We start from the raw sequence: 16,744 nt of genomic DNA, 5'->3' as shown, positions 1-16,744 counted from the left end.
CTCTATATCTGTGATTCTTTATCTTTTGGAATTAAAAATTCTTTACAGGAGAATTTGTAAGAAAGCAGCATACCTTTGGAAAAATGCACATGCAGAACTAGATAAAATGGTGCATACATTCTTAAGGGATTACTAGATAACTCTGAAGCCCGTCTTTGGACCTAGCTTGAGAATTGGTGCTAAAATCCACATAAGACTTCATTTTTAAAAACTGCCAACCAGTTTTTTTGCTTGTTTTTTTTTTTTTTTTCTTCCTATCTAGCTTGTTGAGAAAGGCTTGTTTTTAATTGGTAAAATTTTCATTTATATTATACTTGAGTTTATGCTTCAATAGACTGTTTAATCCTTGAATAGAAATGAGGCCACTTCGTTACATTTTTCTTATAGTTATACTGAGTTAGTCTTTATTGATACATTTCAAAATGAAAATTTTAGATAATCCTATTGATTGTATATTAAATTTGTACACTAGATTTCAAGAGAACTCTTCATTGGGAATGTGTAAATTTAATGAAAACTTTAGAAACTATATTTAGGATATGTTTCTCATATAGTACAAATTTAAATTTTTTTCTATTTATAATATTTATACTTTATTGTGTTTAGTTAATAGTTTCTCTACATCTTTTCAGTTTCTTTGTCTCCTCTCTCTCATTTTAAAATAAATGAGTTTAGTTCTTGCTTTCTGAAAACAATCTAATTGAGATTCTCATTCATTTTTCTCTTGGGCTGCTTACCCAGGGGAATATTCTGGTGTGTATGCTTTTAAATACATTAATATCACTGCTTTTTAAGCTAGGTGTTCTTGGCTGCTGTTCTCATTTAATGCTTTCTTGTCATTTTTTTCTGCTCAACCATATATTTTTTTTTTTTTGCCCTGCATATGTTTTCAGCTTTTGTGCTTATCTAAATGCTTGAAAATTTATAGCAACCATAGTTATTATATAAACTTTTTCTAACCAGTCTAAAGTCTATTTTTTTCTGTCTCTATAGCTTTAGTAAAAAGTTAACACAGTGTTTAAAGAAAATGTATTTCTAAAAGTCATTGTGGAGTTGGAACTTTTTTAGTTTGTCTTTTTGGGGGTTTGTGGAGAATACGTAGAGAAATGATTAAATAAGCTACAATTTCTGCTATTTAATTTTTCCTCGCGTAAGTACTCTGATCTTTGAGAATTTTCAAGGAAATTTTTTTTTTTTTTTTTTTTTTTAAATGACCGGTAAGGGGATCTTAACCCTTGACTTGGTGTTGTCAGCACCACACTGAGCCAGTGAGCGAACCGGCCATCCGTATATGGGATCCGAACCCGGGGCCTTGGTGTTATCAGCACCGCACTCTACCGAGTGAGCCACGGGCCGGCCCTCAAGGAAATTTTAATACAGACAAAATATTAGTCCATATACAAGCACTGAATTTTTAGTCTTCCTAGTTTGATTTTGTTTATTTTAAATAGTTTTTAAATCATTTGGAATATTAAATTTTTAAAATACAGAGTCATGTTACCTCCTTTGCCTTATGCAGTTTCCTTTAGAAATATTTTCTTCCTGTTTACCTGGATTATAAATATTACTATTAATATGTGATTTTCCAACATTGGCTCACAATTTCTTGGGATGAGTGAATGGTGGGTGTTTTGTTTTGTTTTGCTTTGTTGTTTTTTTTGTTTGTTTGTTTGTTTGTTTTTTTGAGTATTATTCTCTAGTGTATTACTTCATTTCTACAAGTTTCTTATGAGAACCAAAATTAAATCTCTTTCTTCACCCTAAAGACTATCCATTGGATCTTGCACTGAATGCTCTTACATACCTATCTTACAGTACTCATTAGAATATTAAACACAAATTCCTATAAAGTGACAACTGAACATCATTATTTCAGAGGTGGCACTTTGAAGAAAACTTTGCATTATTGATTTCAGGTTTTTAATCTAATTATATTCAATTTTATTGTAAGAAAGAATTGCTAAAGCATTTTTTAGGTATATCAGAGAGCATCCCTATGAACGAAGGAAATCACCTTTTATTTCTGTCTTTTGCACATCATTATGCATTAACTCATAACATTGTGATTCCAGATGTTTTTCATGTCGTGCATAAAATTTTATAGATTAATGATCTATTTTCATGCTGTTTCTTATGTAAAACATTTCTTGTTCTTTGTTTTTGCTTTACATGGAATGCATGGGCTTTAAGACCATAATTTCTTTGGTAAGGTTTCATCTGCCTTGGGGTTCTTGTCTTTCTTTGGCCTTGTTCTCTATTAATAAGACCAAATTTTTTGGCAAAAGTCTGTAATATTAGCTGTGTTTTGGGGAACAATTTCTGATCTATATTAATGCTATTTGCCCCCCTAAATAATGCTGTTTGTTAAAATATTTGGCAGAAAAGTCTTGATCCTTTTGAAATATTATCTATGAGAAAGAATATAGACTACCAGATACAAAGAATTGGCCAGCAAAATCTTTAGCTTTGTTTTGTGATGAATAATTATATATAATTTTATAATCCATGCAAGTAGATATGTCAGATGAATTATAGACAAAGTAACATTCCTACAGGACAGATAAAATTTATAATATAAAATTTGTGACTAAAGCTTATTATTTTATAAATCTATATAATTTTTGATAAATTGATTTTCAAAGTCTTTATTATCCTTTTTTGTTTTATAGGAATGGGTCGTGAAGTTGAGAATCTTATATTAGAAAATACACAACTACTGGAAACCAAGTAAGTATATACAAAATTTTAACAAGGAACAAGATACCAAATTTTTTTCTTGTCCAAGTCCATGACACTTCATCAATTTAACACAGCACTAATGCAGTCTCCCTACTCCATTTCATTCCTCCTCTCTGTTTGTGTACGTACCCACTCGCCCCGCCCCCGCCACAAACATAGGCAAGTAGGTAATGCAACCTACATTGCCCTGATGGATATGTTTTGTTGCCCTGTTTTTGAAGAAACATAGATTTTCATTTCCTTTCCACTCTGCAGGTATCCGTGCCTTTCTCTTAATCTTCTGGATGTGAGATTTGTCTATTTTCTTATCTCTTCTCTGGGGGTTTCTTTTATTTCCGCACAAATGTTTTGACCTATACTCAGTCTGCCTCTTCAGAGCTTAGAGTCTTAGGCCTTTAAGCACACTGAAGTCTTGTTTAATGGAGTAGGTCCTCAGTCATGTGGAAAAGTAGGCTGGGTCCTTTTGTTAACCTTGGAACATCTGTGTTTATCCAGGACAGAATGCGGCTATAATGAGGTTCTGCGCCCACTATACCCAAAGGAACTGCTTCTTAGGGTTTTTTTTTCTTCATTTTCTTTCCAGTTTAGACTGTTGTCTCATTAATTATTAAGGTAACTTAAAGGATTAATTTTATTTTATTGATTGGGTAACATCTTTTCAGAACTTATTAACTATTATAGCCCTATGAATGCTATTTTTAAGTTTAATCTTACTTAATTCTCACTTATTAATTGGTGGTCCATCTTGCTTTATCCATTTATTCTTTGATAAATGGGAAGAGTAAAAACTTAGACCATTGCTTTGTGTTCTTTTTGCCTTTATCCACAGACAAGATCAGGTACAGTGTCTTAAAGTACTCAGTTATTCAGCTTTATGATTGTAGAGTTACTTTAGTCTACAAAGAAACATGCTGAAAGATAGAAAGAATATATATTTGTAATGATGCACTTGAAATATGTGTTTCTTAGAAATGCTTTGAACGTAGTGAAGAATGATTTAATAGCAAAAGTGGATGAACTGACCTGCGAGAAAGATGTGCTGCAAGGGGAATTGGAGGCTGTGAAGCAAGCCAAACTGAAGCTAGAGGAAAAGAACAAAGAATTGGAGGAAGAGCTTAGGAAGTAAGTTTTGACAGTGTTGTTCTAAACCAAACTGTCTTCGCCAGTATGCCACCAAGGGTTATAGGTGTAACCCTGAGACTGAGGCCTTCAGCCCTCTTAGGTTAGGAAAGGCCGAGAGCTGCCTGGAACAGGGTGAGGTGCCCCAGCCAGTTGTCTGTGCTGTGAGCAGGACCCCCATTTATCCAAATATTTTATCCAAATATTAGCATTTTTTGTGTCTGTCATGATGTGAAAAGAGAACTGTTCAAACATCTTCATCTTGATAATAAGGAAATAAAAAACATTCATTATTTTCATTCACGCAGTTTTATTTAATACCTGTTTTTTTTCTGAAAACAGTGCTTTGATAATGTTCACCTAAATGAAGGCAGTTAAATACCCTGTTTTGAAAAAGGAAAATAATCCTTTAGTGGTAGTTAAAATTGTTGACCTACTCTTTCATTTTTCGAAAAGATGAACACAATTCAAATAACATGTTTTGTTTTGTTTTCCCACTAGAGCTCGTGCAGAAGCTGAAGATGCAAGGCAGAAAGCAAAAGATGATGATGATGTAGGTATATAATTTGGGACTTTTTTTCTTCCCTTACCACATTTTGGTATTTTGGGGAAGTGTTGCTAATTAAGCTTTGAATATAGCATTATAAAGATTTATAAAAGTTAGAAGATGTGTTTATGGCCATGAATAGGATAGCTCTTGCTTCCACATGGTATCCAGATGCTAAGCTTTCTAGCTACATGCAGTGTGCTCTGACCTGTGTTTGCATGTTCAAGGACCAACTGGGTCATTTTGTATTTTTTTGTTGTTACTGTTTGTTTTGTTTTAATTTTTGATTTAGAAATATGAAAACTTAATAATAAAAATTGTTGAATAGTATTAAACATAAAAAGATGAAGTCTAGAAGTTTAGTACTAGCTAATTAGCCCATATTGTCAACATACATAAATACAAAAGAATAAATATGAGTCTGTTTCCAATGTTAATAGCATACTGGTAATTCTTTTGGTAGCTAGATTATCATTCTTACAACAGGTGCTTGCAGGTCAAAGGTCAGATTTGAGATATCTGGTGTCCTGGACAAAATGATCATTTAGTGCCACTTCAGTTTCTTTTTGTTTTTAATATACTATTTGATACATACAAAAAATATATGTAACATATAAGTTATGAATCATAATAAATTACTGTTATGAATTTAATACCCAATCTATGAACAGAACATTACCAAACATTGAAATTGACCCATGCTCCTTCCCTCCAGAGGAAACCACTGTCCTGTATTTATCATTTGCATAACTTAAATAATAATTTTATGATACTACATATATATGTATTCCTACAAAGTATGTTTAGTTTTCATTGTTTTTGTGTTTCATACTATGTTTAGTCTTAGAGACTTGCTTCTTTTACTTGGTAGTATGTTTTTGAGATTCCTGTGTTATAGTATAGTGGTGTAGTTCATGTTCATTGCTTTATGATATCTCATTATTTGAATATTCTACAATTTGTATATCTGTTTTCCTGTTAATGAATATTTAGGTTGTTTTCAGCTTTTTACTACCATGAACAATGCTGTTGTTGTTAACATTATAGTACAAGTTTAGTGTGTAGGAGCAACAGTTTTTCTGGGGTATGTACCTAGTAGTGGATTGTGGTGTTGCAAACACAAGGTTCTTTATGATTTGTTATTTAACTTTTATTTTAAGGAAGGGCTGCATTCTGTGGTGGAAGGACAGAGGAGGAGAATTGCTGAGGCTATGCTCAGCCTCTTTCTTATTGTACCAGGCCCTTCAGCTTTGATCCAAAATATACATACTCCATTCAGCAAAATAAAAGCCTACCTTCCTCCCCAGAAGATAGTTAGAAATCAACAGCAGAAGGAAATGAAGCAGAAGAACTTGAGCAGGCTCATTTGGTGTCTTACCTCTATGCTTATTCCACACTGACATCCTTTATTCTCCCTAAGGATAATTCCAGTTAATGCAGTTGTCTTCATCTTGTATTTCTGTTGGTATTTTAGTGACTCCTATGGTTGGGTACCTTGGTAACCAGGCAATAAGTTTACACTTTATGCTGGCCTTGGGTATGAATATGGATTGGTAGTTTGAGATAAATAAACCTCTTCTGGAATGAACTTGTAACTATTTTCTGAATGATAATTGTTATAGAACATTAATTTAAAATAATGATAGAAGCACCTCATTTACAATAATAGGGGAGGACTTGATCACACCTGTCTCAGTACTGGACAGATCATCTAGGCAACAAACCAACAGAGGAACAGTTAATCTGTCAGATGGAGATAACAAATCTATGGTTATTAGAGGGGACGGGGAGGGGAGAGATTGGATAAGGGGCATAAAGAATAAGTATGATTTGTAACAATAAATATGCTAATAAAACATTTTTAAAAACTTTTAACAAACAATGTATTGAAATTACGTACCTCAATACAATAAAAACCATATATTGTAAATTTATAGCTAACATCGTACTGAATGGGGTAAAGCTGAAAGCTTTCTCTCTTAAGTCAGGAATAAGACAAAGGATGCCTACTTTCACCACTTCTACTCAACAGAGTACTGGAAGTACCAACCAGTGCAATTAGATAAGAGAACAAAAAGTAAAATAAAATAAAATAATGTTCGAGCAACATTTTCAGGTGAAACTTACCTCTGCTTAAGAGCATATTAAATCTGTGTAGATAAGTTAACTTGGTGTTCATTCAAAATCTGCACTATTCATTGTAATTCCTTTGTAGTATGTTTGAATATCTGTATTTATACTCAGAAATTAAATTGCCTGCCTCTTATTTTTTAGTCATAAGTAATTATTCAAATCTCTTTGTTGATTTTATTTTTATAAGGTCGTTTTTCTTAAAGTGACCTGTGAGATTAGAACTTAAGGAATATTTAAAAGTTTAAAGATTTTCCTTAAGTCTGAGATGAACTCCAAAACACATATAGGCTCCCAGAGTGATCTGTCATTGTCTTGTCATTATAGAGTGACATTCCCACAGCCCAGAGGAAGCGGTTTACTAGAGTAGAAATGGCCCGTGTTCTCATGGAGAGAAACCAGTACAAAGAGAGACTGATGGAGCTTCAAGAAGCTGTTCGATGGACAGAAATGATTCGGTTTGTATGAGAAGTACTCTGGTGTTTTCCTGGTATCATTTCCTAAGTTTGAATATACCTTCATTCAGAACTAGAGTCCTGTCTTGAGGGTTCAAGCTCCTTTCTCTATTAGGAGAGATTTTCTAAAGTAGCATTTGGAATTAGTAACTGAACGTGATCAAACTGGGTATGTTTTTAACCAGTAAGGGATCTTGGAGGATGTTCCCATGACCTGTAAAAGACAATTGTTATACTTAGGAATGACAGTCATTTTTCAAAAAGAATATGGAAATCAATACCACTTTTACAATAATTTCATGAAAAGATCAAAATTTTATATGCAACACACAGGAAAATAAATCATTTTTATTGTGTCTCCCTGTGAAGTACTCTTGCTTGGTTTTTTTCCCCCTTTCTATTTACGCAAATGTACCTTCCATCAACATCTTTCAGTCAATTGAATCTAAAATCCCACCTAATGCTGCCATCTAATGGTCATATTCTCAGTAATAGTATTCCTTATTTTAATTTAGAAAGAGCTCATGAAAAGTTTATAAATTAGTTGCTGCCTAATTTACCCATATTTTTGAGCTTGGATTGTCACATCAGATTTACCAATAACAGTACACATTAACACATTGTTTTTAAGTTTGTGAACATATGTTCTAACTTCCAACTTCTACTTCCTTTACCAATGTCATACTAGAACAAAGTATTTTGTATAAACACTTTGCGATTTGCTATAATTGTAATTGCTTATAGCTGCTGAGAAGGAAGGAGATCAATAATGTAACCTTTATTTATTGGACAGGGAAACTAACCTACTAACTGCAGCACTCAATGGATATTAAATAAATAATGAATAAATTTTAAAAATTGAAGGTATATAGGCAGTCCCCACTTTTCATTGTTTTTTTTTGGCAGCTGGCCAATATGGGATCCAAACTCTTGACACTGGTGTTACAACATCATGTTTTAACCAATTCAGCTAACCGGCCAAATTTTCATTGGTATTTTTAACTCTAGCAGCTAAATGGTAGTCAACAAGTGAAAGGATATAGTAGCTTACTTTTTTTAACTTGTTTATTGAATCAAAAGATGTTTTTAATTTAGTCCTTAGGGGAAAAAAAAGTAAAATGGCAGCTCTGAAAAGTGATGGCAGAACTCTTACACCATACCAAGTCAATCTGGAAATCTGAAATGTCTTGCTTTCTGAAATTTTGTTAAATTACCTATCAATTCTGTTTTTCCTCTTCTTTTCCCTGGTCATTCTTTCAGTGATGGAAAAGTTTTAGTCCTGTGAAAAATGACCCATCCGAACAGTGAAGATACATGCTATTTTGTGAGAGCCAAAAATATAGATAAGAGACCTTTATGTAAAGATTTATAAGGCAATATTTTGATGAGCATTTATAAGGCAATATTGTGATAAAAGGGAGAGTTAGAGGATATCTTTTCAATAGAAAATTTTAAGTATTAACATCCAAGCATGGTGGTCTGTCCAGCACAGGTAATAATCTGCTATCAGTAGAATGAGCTTTTTAAGGGAGGGATGGTATTTTATTTATCTCAGTAGTATTAGCTTTAGTAGACTGACTGACGCATGGTAGATCAAATTCAACTTACTGAATTTAATTGTTAACTCTCTTCTGAGTATTGCATGAACTTTTTGGGTCCCTTATTTTTCAGACAGAAAGCTAGAACATCTCACTGATAGCACATTTCTTTTTTCTTTTTCTTTTTTTAATGTAGGGCATCACGAGAAAATCCAGCCATGCAGGAAAAAAAAAGGTCAAGCATTTGGCAGTTGTAAGTATCTAAAAACAAGTAAGGATATCAGATAGTATTTTGAGACAAGATTACAGTCAAAATTTATTTTCAAGAATTATTTTGTGTCCATTTTTTAATTGGGGATAAATAACTAAACTGAACTTTTTCTTTTTGATATATAGTGTGCCAACTCGGTAAGGCTGTTCTTAAGGAAAAAAATATGCTATCGTAAGCTGCATTATGTCGGTTATGTATTTGGTGGAATCCTCTGCTGAATTAAATAAAATAATTGGGCATTATTTTTGTAGTTGATTATTACCTAGATCCCCATCAAATAAGTTACTGATTCACTGGTGGTGTGATTGTAAGGAACTTTACAAAGTGAACATGAGAGATTTAGTGTTTGTGGGGTTTGAGGAGTATGTGTATGTGTTGGACTTGAATTATGTTTGTGCCAGAAGTGCTGTGTGCTTATGTGGCTAAAACTTATCCTTTTTTGGTGAATCTGCTATTTAATAGAACTGTCAGATTTATTTATTTATTTATTTATTTATTTATTTGTTTGTTTGTTTGTTTGTTTGTTTGTTTGTTTGTTTGTTTATTTATTTATTTATTATTTACTTACTTACTTACTTACTTACTTACTTACTTACTTACTTACTTACTTACTTACTTATTTATTTATTTATTTATTTATTTATTTATTTTTTTTTTTTTGTCTTTTTCGTGACCGGTGCTCAGCCAGTGAGTGCACCGGCCATTCCTATATAGGATCTGAACCCGCGGCGGGAGCGTCGCCGCGCTCCCAGCGCTGCACTCTCCCGAGTGCCCACGGGCTCGGCCCAAATTTTTTTTAAAATGGAAGTGAAAGTAGTTATTTAAATTGATCTTAATCAGAAATTATATAAATGATATGTGTTAACATAGTAAAATCTGTTCTAGTACTTTTTATAATAGACTATTTTCAGAACTAGTATACTAAGCTTCTTTTCAAATCATGCAGCCATAACCTTGCTGTTTAACAACCACTCTTAAACATTGCACCAAATAGCAACTAGCTAAAGGAACCATTCTATTTTATTTATTCATCAGGAGAAGTTCCCTGTACTCAAGAGTTTCTTCCTTTCATTATAGAAATTGCTAATTAAAGATCAGGCATCTGCCATTCTAAGTAGTAGTTTCTCTTCCCTGAATGTCTGAGCTTGGCTGTGAGTTATTGCTAAGGCTGTAGCATGTCAATACAAAAACTGTCCTTGCCAGTTTCTAACTCATTGCCTTGTTAAAGCACTCTGGAATTTTCTTGAGCGTAAAAGTTTGTGGAATATCATGGGTTGGTCTTCACAGTGCATATGATACATACACATAGACACATTTTTTCTTTTTAGTTTCAGCCGACTTTTCAGCTCCTCAAGTAATACAGCTAAGAAGCCTGAACCACCTGTTAACCTGAAGTACAATGCACCCACCTCTCATGTTACTCCTTCTGTCAAGAAAAGAAGTAGCACCTTATCTCAGCTCCCTGGGGATAAGTCCAAAGCCTTTGATTTCCTTAGCGAAGAGTAAGTATTTTCCAGACTATTGGTTATGCCCTGAATAAGTTAACAGTTCAGAATATTATAGCCCTTTCCCAAATAGAAATGTTAATGTCTTATATAAGCCCTTATCCTAAATGTTTGAACATTTCCTTCGGTGTCAAAAAGGACTTGCTACTCATTAATACGTATACTTGGGCAAATTAACCTCTCAGAGCCCCGTAAAATGCATATGGTAACCTATCTCAAAGGTGTTAGGATTAAATCATACAGTATCTGTAAAGTAGATTTGTTTACTATGGTATAACAGCAAGTCACCTCACAAAAATTTCAATGGCCAAAAGAAAGGCAATTATTTTCAGAATCATTTTTGTAATATTTTATTCGACAGCTCTTAAGCTTACCAAGTCAGTTTGTATTTTTGTCCTCTGAAATAAGGTAATGGGATCTAAGATTTAACCTAAATTATCTTTGTAAGCAGATACTGATTTATTGATCTTTTAGTCACTTCTAGCACATTCCCTATCATTAAAAAATTCTCAGTAAATTTTTGTTAATGAATAAAAAAGCAGAACCAAAATACTTAAGAATTTTTCTCTTTCATATGGCCAACTTCTAAAACCTGATAGGGGCCGAGCCCGTGGCGCACTTGGTAGAGTGCTGCGCTGGCAGCGCGGCAACACTCCCGCCGCGGGTTCGGATCTTATATAGGACTGACCAGTGCACTCACTGGCTGAGTGCCGGTCACGAAAAAGACAAAAAAAATAAAAATAAAAAAAAATAAAACCTGATAGAAATTTGATGACTGATGATTCAGTGTAATATAACAGGCTGCTTGCTAATTTGTTAAAGAGTGGACGCTGTTTTCACTGCACACCTTTAAAAAGTTCAGCGTCAGTATAATGCTTTTTAAAGAGCTGTTGTAGTCTGAGTACTAATTTGAAATCATGTAATATTTTGTTATTGTTTTTGCTATTTTAGTAAGAGAGAGGGGAGATAAAGCTGCTCTAATAGTCATGTAGTTAAAAAAGGAAATCTCTTTTCTTTTTTAGAACTGAAGCTAGTTTAGCTTCACGAAGGGAACAGAAGAGAGAACAGTATCGTCAGGTAAAAGCACATGTTCAGAAGGAAGATGGTAGAGTGCAGGCTTTTGGCTGGAGTCTGCCTCAGAAGTACAAACAGGTAATGTGTGAACATGGTAAGAGCATCTGATGGGAAAGGGTGAGAGAAGTATGCTTGGGCATGAAGGAATTGAAATACGTATCTTAAACCTGCTCATTTCCAGCTGCATGGACTCGGCACACAATTAGAGAAGTGCTGAGGGTAGTGGTTTTTAGGCTGTTTTCTAGAGCCCTGAAACTCAAATGAAATTCCTGAGTCTGTGAGAAGGGGCTGGATCACTGGGGTGGCCAACTATGTGGAACTTGAGGTACCCTGCTCTGCTTTAACCAAAACAGCTCTGTTTTAATATTTGAAGTTTGATTTTGTTTTGGTTTTTGCTGCTGGCCAGTACAGGGATTGAACTCTGGACCTTGGTGTTATCAGCACCATGTGAAGATTTCATTTTTTAAAAAACAGCATAAATTGTTTAAAAGTTTTTAAAACACCATTGGCATGCAACCTTTCAAACTGTTCACTTAAAACTTAGCTTAGGTCTTTGGGAACTTTACCTATCTACTCCATATTTTCTACCCCAAAAGACTCAGTACATTCATGTACACATAGACTTGTGTGCACATGCATGCATGAGTATGAATTAGTACCTCTCTACTGAGTTCCTGTGGTATCTTATTTTCTCTAATTGCTTCTTGATTTTCTGCTTATCTTTCAAATAAGCATGATAAAATCAACTCGAACTTGATTTCAAGGAGTAAATATGCGGCAGCAGTGCTTGCCCATGTCTCAGTGGTTCTGTAAGAAGTTCACTTTTGATTGGGCTTACCAGTGTGTCTCTCCCCCAACCCACCCCTCTGCATTATTAGGTAACCAATGGTCAAGGGGAAAATAAGATGAAAAACTTACCTGTTCCTGTCTATCTCAGACCTCTAGATGAGAAAGATGCATCAATGAAGGTAAGTTAATTGTGCAGCTAAAGGAGATATTTTCTGTACACTGAGCAGATTTTTTTTGTCCTAAAATCAAAAAAAGTTTAAATACTATTTCTGTGGTGAGGTTATTGTTCATGTAGTAGTTTTAGATTATATTAAAGACCTATATGAGGGTATTTCAAAAAGTTTGTGGAAAAATAGGATTAAAACAATATAAATGTTTTCATAAACTTTTTGAAGTACCCTCATATTTACTATCACTAGCTAGTTGAAGAAAACATGAAAAAATTCTAAACATCCCTAGAGAGGGTGACATAATACTTTTTCTTTTTTTTTTTTCCTTTTCATATGAGAAGCTGTGGTGTGCTGTTGGAGTCAATTTATCTGGTGGGAAGACCAGAGACGGTGGTTCTGTTGTTGGAGCAAGTGTATTTTACAAGGATGTTGCTGGCTTGGATACAGAAGGCAGTAAACAGCGAAGTGCATCTCAGAGTAGTTTAGATAAGTTAGATCAGGAACTTAAGGTGAGTATGTGTACTAACATTTGACCTCCCGGTTTATGAGACTATTATCCAAAATTTACTACTGGGTTCAACTTCTAATTGGGATTACTATGCCCTTCCTTACCCAGCCCTCCCCTTTTAAATCAGTTTTATTGAGGTATAATTTATCTGCAGTAAAATGTACATTTGCAGTGCAGATACTTCAAAGAATTTTGACAAATGTATACACTTATGTAACCACCACCACAACCAAGATACAGAGCATTTTTATCACCAATCTGCTTTAACTGCTAGTTTTTAATTTATTAATTAATATTCATAGGAAGTTGAATTTTACCCTTCCAAATAATCTAGAAATAAATTTTAAATAGTATTGCCTTTTATTGTAATAGCACAGCATTACAAATATTTGCACACACATATTGTTTAAAACATTCATTTTCCTTACTTTGCCTACATAGGAACAGCAGAAGGAGTTAAAGAATCAAGAAGAATTATCCAGTCTAGTCTGGATCTGTACCAGCACTCATTCAGCTACAAAAGTCATCATCATTGATGCTGTTCAACCAGGCAACATCCTAGATAGTTTCACTGTTTGCAACTCTCATGTTCTGTGCATTGCAAGTGTACCAGGTAAGAGTAAGCCTCTCTCCATCCCTTCCCTTTCTTCCCACCATCTATACCTCTTATGTGGCAGGAACTGATTTGGCTTCTGTAGATGTAATTGTGTACCTTGCGCTAATGGAGTCAGTGTTCTAGTTAGGGGAGATTGAAAATAAATTGGAAACCATTGAATAAAGATATTTTTACCAACACCATGCTCTCCTAAGTGAGCTAATAGGCCAGCCCTGAATGAAGATGTTTTTAGATAGTAAAAAATATTATGAAGAAAATAAAATAATGGTAATATGAGAAAATAAATGAGAGGCAGAGGGCAAGGGAATGTTTAGATTGATTAATAAGGGAAGGTTTTCTAAAGTTCTGAATTAAATTTTTTATAGTATTAAAACAGTTTAAAAATTAAAGAAGTTCATGAATAGCCACACAAATGGAATATTATTCAGCCATAAAAAGGAATGAAGTTCTTTTAAAATATTTTATTTTTTTTATTGTGGGAAGAAACTTAGTATGAGATCTATCCTCTTAATGATTTTTTTTTTTTTTTTTTTTTTGGGTGGCTGGCCAGTATGGGGATCCAAACCTTTGACCTTGGTGTTTATCAGCACCATGCTCTTCCAAGTGAGCTAACCAGCCAGCCCTATCCTCTTTACAAATTTTTAACTGTACAGAATATTTTTGTTGACTATAACTAGAAGTTCTGACACATGCTATAACATGGATGAACCTTGCAAATGTTATGCTAAGTGAAATAAGCCAGGCACAAAATATTATATGATTCCACTTATATGAAGTATCTACATTAGGCAAACTCAGAAACAGAAGTAAATTAGAGGTTACCAGGGGTAGGGCAAGGGAGGTGGGGATGGGGAGTTATTGTTTAATGGGTACATTGTGTCTGTGTGGGATGACAGAAAAGTTTTAGAAATAGTGATCATGGCTACACAACATTGTGAATGTAATTAATGCCACTGAACTGTACACTTTAAAATGGTTAAAATGGAAAATTTTATGTTATATATTTATTTTACTACAATAAGAATTTTTAAGTGATATGAATAAAAGCAATTTTCTAAATAAAAAAACTGAAGAGAGTTATCTTTATGTTGTAAATCAGTTTTTCAGTGTCTTTCTAATCTCTTAAGGCACTATATATACTTACGGTAATTAATTTTTAACAGTAGTGGATAGAAACTCATATTTCAAATAGATAATTTAAAAACAATTTGTTTTGGGCCGAGCCTGTGGTGCACTCGGGAGAGTGCGGCGCTGGGAGCACAGTGACGCTCCCGCCGCGGGTTCGGATCCTATATAGGAATGGCTGGTGCACTCACTGGCTGAGTGCCGGTCACGAAAAAGACAAAAAAAAAAAAAAAAATTTGTTTTGCTGACTTGTCAGATATAATTAGATCATTTTTAACCTCATGTGGCTGCTGAGGAGCTCATTAAGAACAGAAGTGTCATTTCTAACATTTTCATGTTGTTTGTTTACACTTGCATTAATAAAAGTATTATCTTAATTTTTTAGGGTCACATTCCCATTTTGTGAAGATTTGTTTAAATAATTTTGGGGGGATGGGCAGCTGGCCAGTCTGGGGATCTGAACACTGTGCTCTATCAACTGAGCTAATCAGCCAGCCCCCTAGTTTAAATAAATTTAATGCAACCATCTTGGCATTGTATTCAAGTAGCCATTAGTCTCACCGACACACTTATTTCAAACCTAGAGTTGCTTTAATGGAAAAAAAAGTACTATTTATAGGAGTTGACTTAGCTGTTAAAAGAACATTTATTATATTTTTCAGGAGCACGAGAAACAGACTACCCTGCAGGAGAAGAACTTTCAGAATCTGGTCAGGTAGACAAAGCTTCTCTGTGTGGAAGCATGACAAGCAATAGCTCAGCAGAGACAGATAGCCTATTGGGAGGCATCACAGTGGTTGGTTGTTCCACAGAAGGTGTGACAGGAGCTGCCACTTCTCCTAGTACCAATGGTGCTTCTCCAGTGATAGAAAAACCACCAGGTATATCTGTTCTCCTTACATGTCATCTGTATAGAGTCTGAGGTCACCCCAGATGCCTCATTTGGGACTTAATTTAGATCTTAAAGTAAAAAGGATGAAAGAACTTGGAAGAAGATGCTGTAATGACTGTTAAACATAATCAGGAATTCTCAATTTCATGATACAGTGTGAAGGAGGGGGTAGGTGGAGTGGAATTCTATATTACGGGTTTGTGCGGGGAAATTATTGGAGGGGAAGAGCTCAGACTTGGACTAGTTAGGATGTTTTACTTATTTTTTAGAAATGGAAGCAGAAAATAGTGAGGTTGATGAAAATGTTCCAACAGCAGAAGAAGCAACTGAAGCCACAGAAGGCAATGCAGGGTCAGCCGAAGACACCGTGGATATCTCCCAAACAGGCGTGTACACAGAGCATGTCTTTACAGATCCTTTGGGAGTTCAGATCCCGGAAGACCTCTCCCCAGTGTATCAGTCAAGGTATACTAGTACATCGGCAACTTAGGAAACTGGGTTAAGTACACAAATAAAAGGAACCAAAATAATTTCAACCAGCTAAAATATTCCCACTGATTTGCATCATTGTGGGGAACTAAAAGATATTGTTTCCTATTTCCACTATGTCTTCATCTATTCCCTCCCCTTCAGTCTCTCTGGATATTTTTTCCCCACCATCTATTCTCTACTCCTTCCAACTTAAAAAAAAAAAAAAATACTGTCTATAAAATATATCAGTTAAAATCTTCCTGGTCATTCTCTCCTCTAGAATGATTTTTTAAAACTTGCTTTACTCACTGTCTCCATTCTATGAACAACTCTTTGCTGTTTTAATCCCTACCCTACTCTCGCTCCCACTCCAGTTATCAGCAAAATTGGCCATTGTTTAAATTTGTCATTGTTTGAGTTTCCCATGTGAGCTTGAATGTCCTTTTTGAATTCAGTTTTCATGAAAACATTTCATTAGAAAACTATTTGTTTTAGATTCTTCCTTTAAAGGGTTGGCTAATCTAGACCCGTTTAGTGAATTCTTTCATTTTCTTTCCTGCCCTCAAGATGAGGATCTCTCTAAACTTTTTTACAGTTTAATATTCTACCTCTTAGTGTATAAAGCAACCAAAAGTCTACTGGCATTTAAGTTTTAATTTAAGAATAAAATCATGCTTTGAATTTGATAACCCAGTTATATATATTTTATCAAGTGAGCCCTGATGATCCAAAAAGGTTTTGTGATAGAATGTGAACATATTTCGGTTTATTCATTTGTTTTAGAAAATCCTTTAT

At 34.3% G+C, this 16,744-nt stretch overlaps 1 protein-coding gene across 6 annotated transcripts in view; it reads left to right on the top strand.

Moving 5' to 3' along the window:
* The window catches only part of SPAG9 (sperm associated antigen 9), a 130,404-nt gene that overhangs the window by 93,331 nt on the left and 20,329 nt on the right, over positions 1-16,744 (top strand). For 5 of the 6 annotated variants that reach the window (XM_063112695.1, XM_063112693.1, XM_063112692.1 and 2 more), the window contains 12 exons: positions 2,670-2,727; positions 3,709-3,861; positions 4,360-4,411; positions 6,863-6,993; positions 8,725-8,781; positions 10,128-10,301; positions 11,327-11,456; positions 12,257-12,346; positions 12,679-12,846; positions 13,287-13,458; positions 15,249-15,467; positions 15,748-15,943. In XM_063112695.1, the coding sequence (XP_062968765.1) occupies positions 2,670-2,727; positions 3,709-3,861; positions 4,360-4,411; positions 6,863-6,993; positions 8,725-8,781; positions 10,128-10,301; positions 11,327-11,456; positions 12,257-12,346; positions 12,679-12,846; positions 13,287-13,458; positions 15,249-15,467; positions 15,748-15,943 (1,600 nt within the window). The remainder of the gene's footprint in view (positions 1-2,669; positions 2,728-3,708; positions 3,862-4,359; positions 4,412-6,862; positions 6,994-8,724; positions 8,782-10,127; positions 10,302-11,326; positions 11,457-12,256; positions 12,347-12,678; positions 12,847-13,286; positions 13,459-15,248; positions 15,468-15,747; positions 15,944-16,744) is intronic. The other variant, XM_063112694.1, reaches the window with a different exon arrangement.

The sequence above is a fragment of the Cynocephalus volans genome, chromosome 10 (assembly GCF_027409185.1).
Source record: "Cynocephalus volans isolate mCynVol1 chromosome 10, mCynVol1.pri, whole genome shotgun sequence".
Lineage (NCBI taxonomy): Eukaryota > Metazoa > Chordata > Mammalia > Dermoptera > Cynocephalidae > Cynocephalus > Cynocephalus volans.
This window is presented reverse-complemented; position numbering and strand designations above follow the sequence as displayed.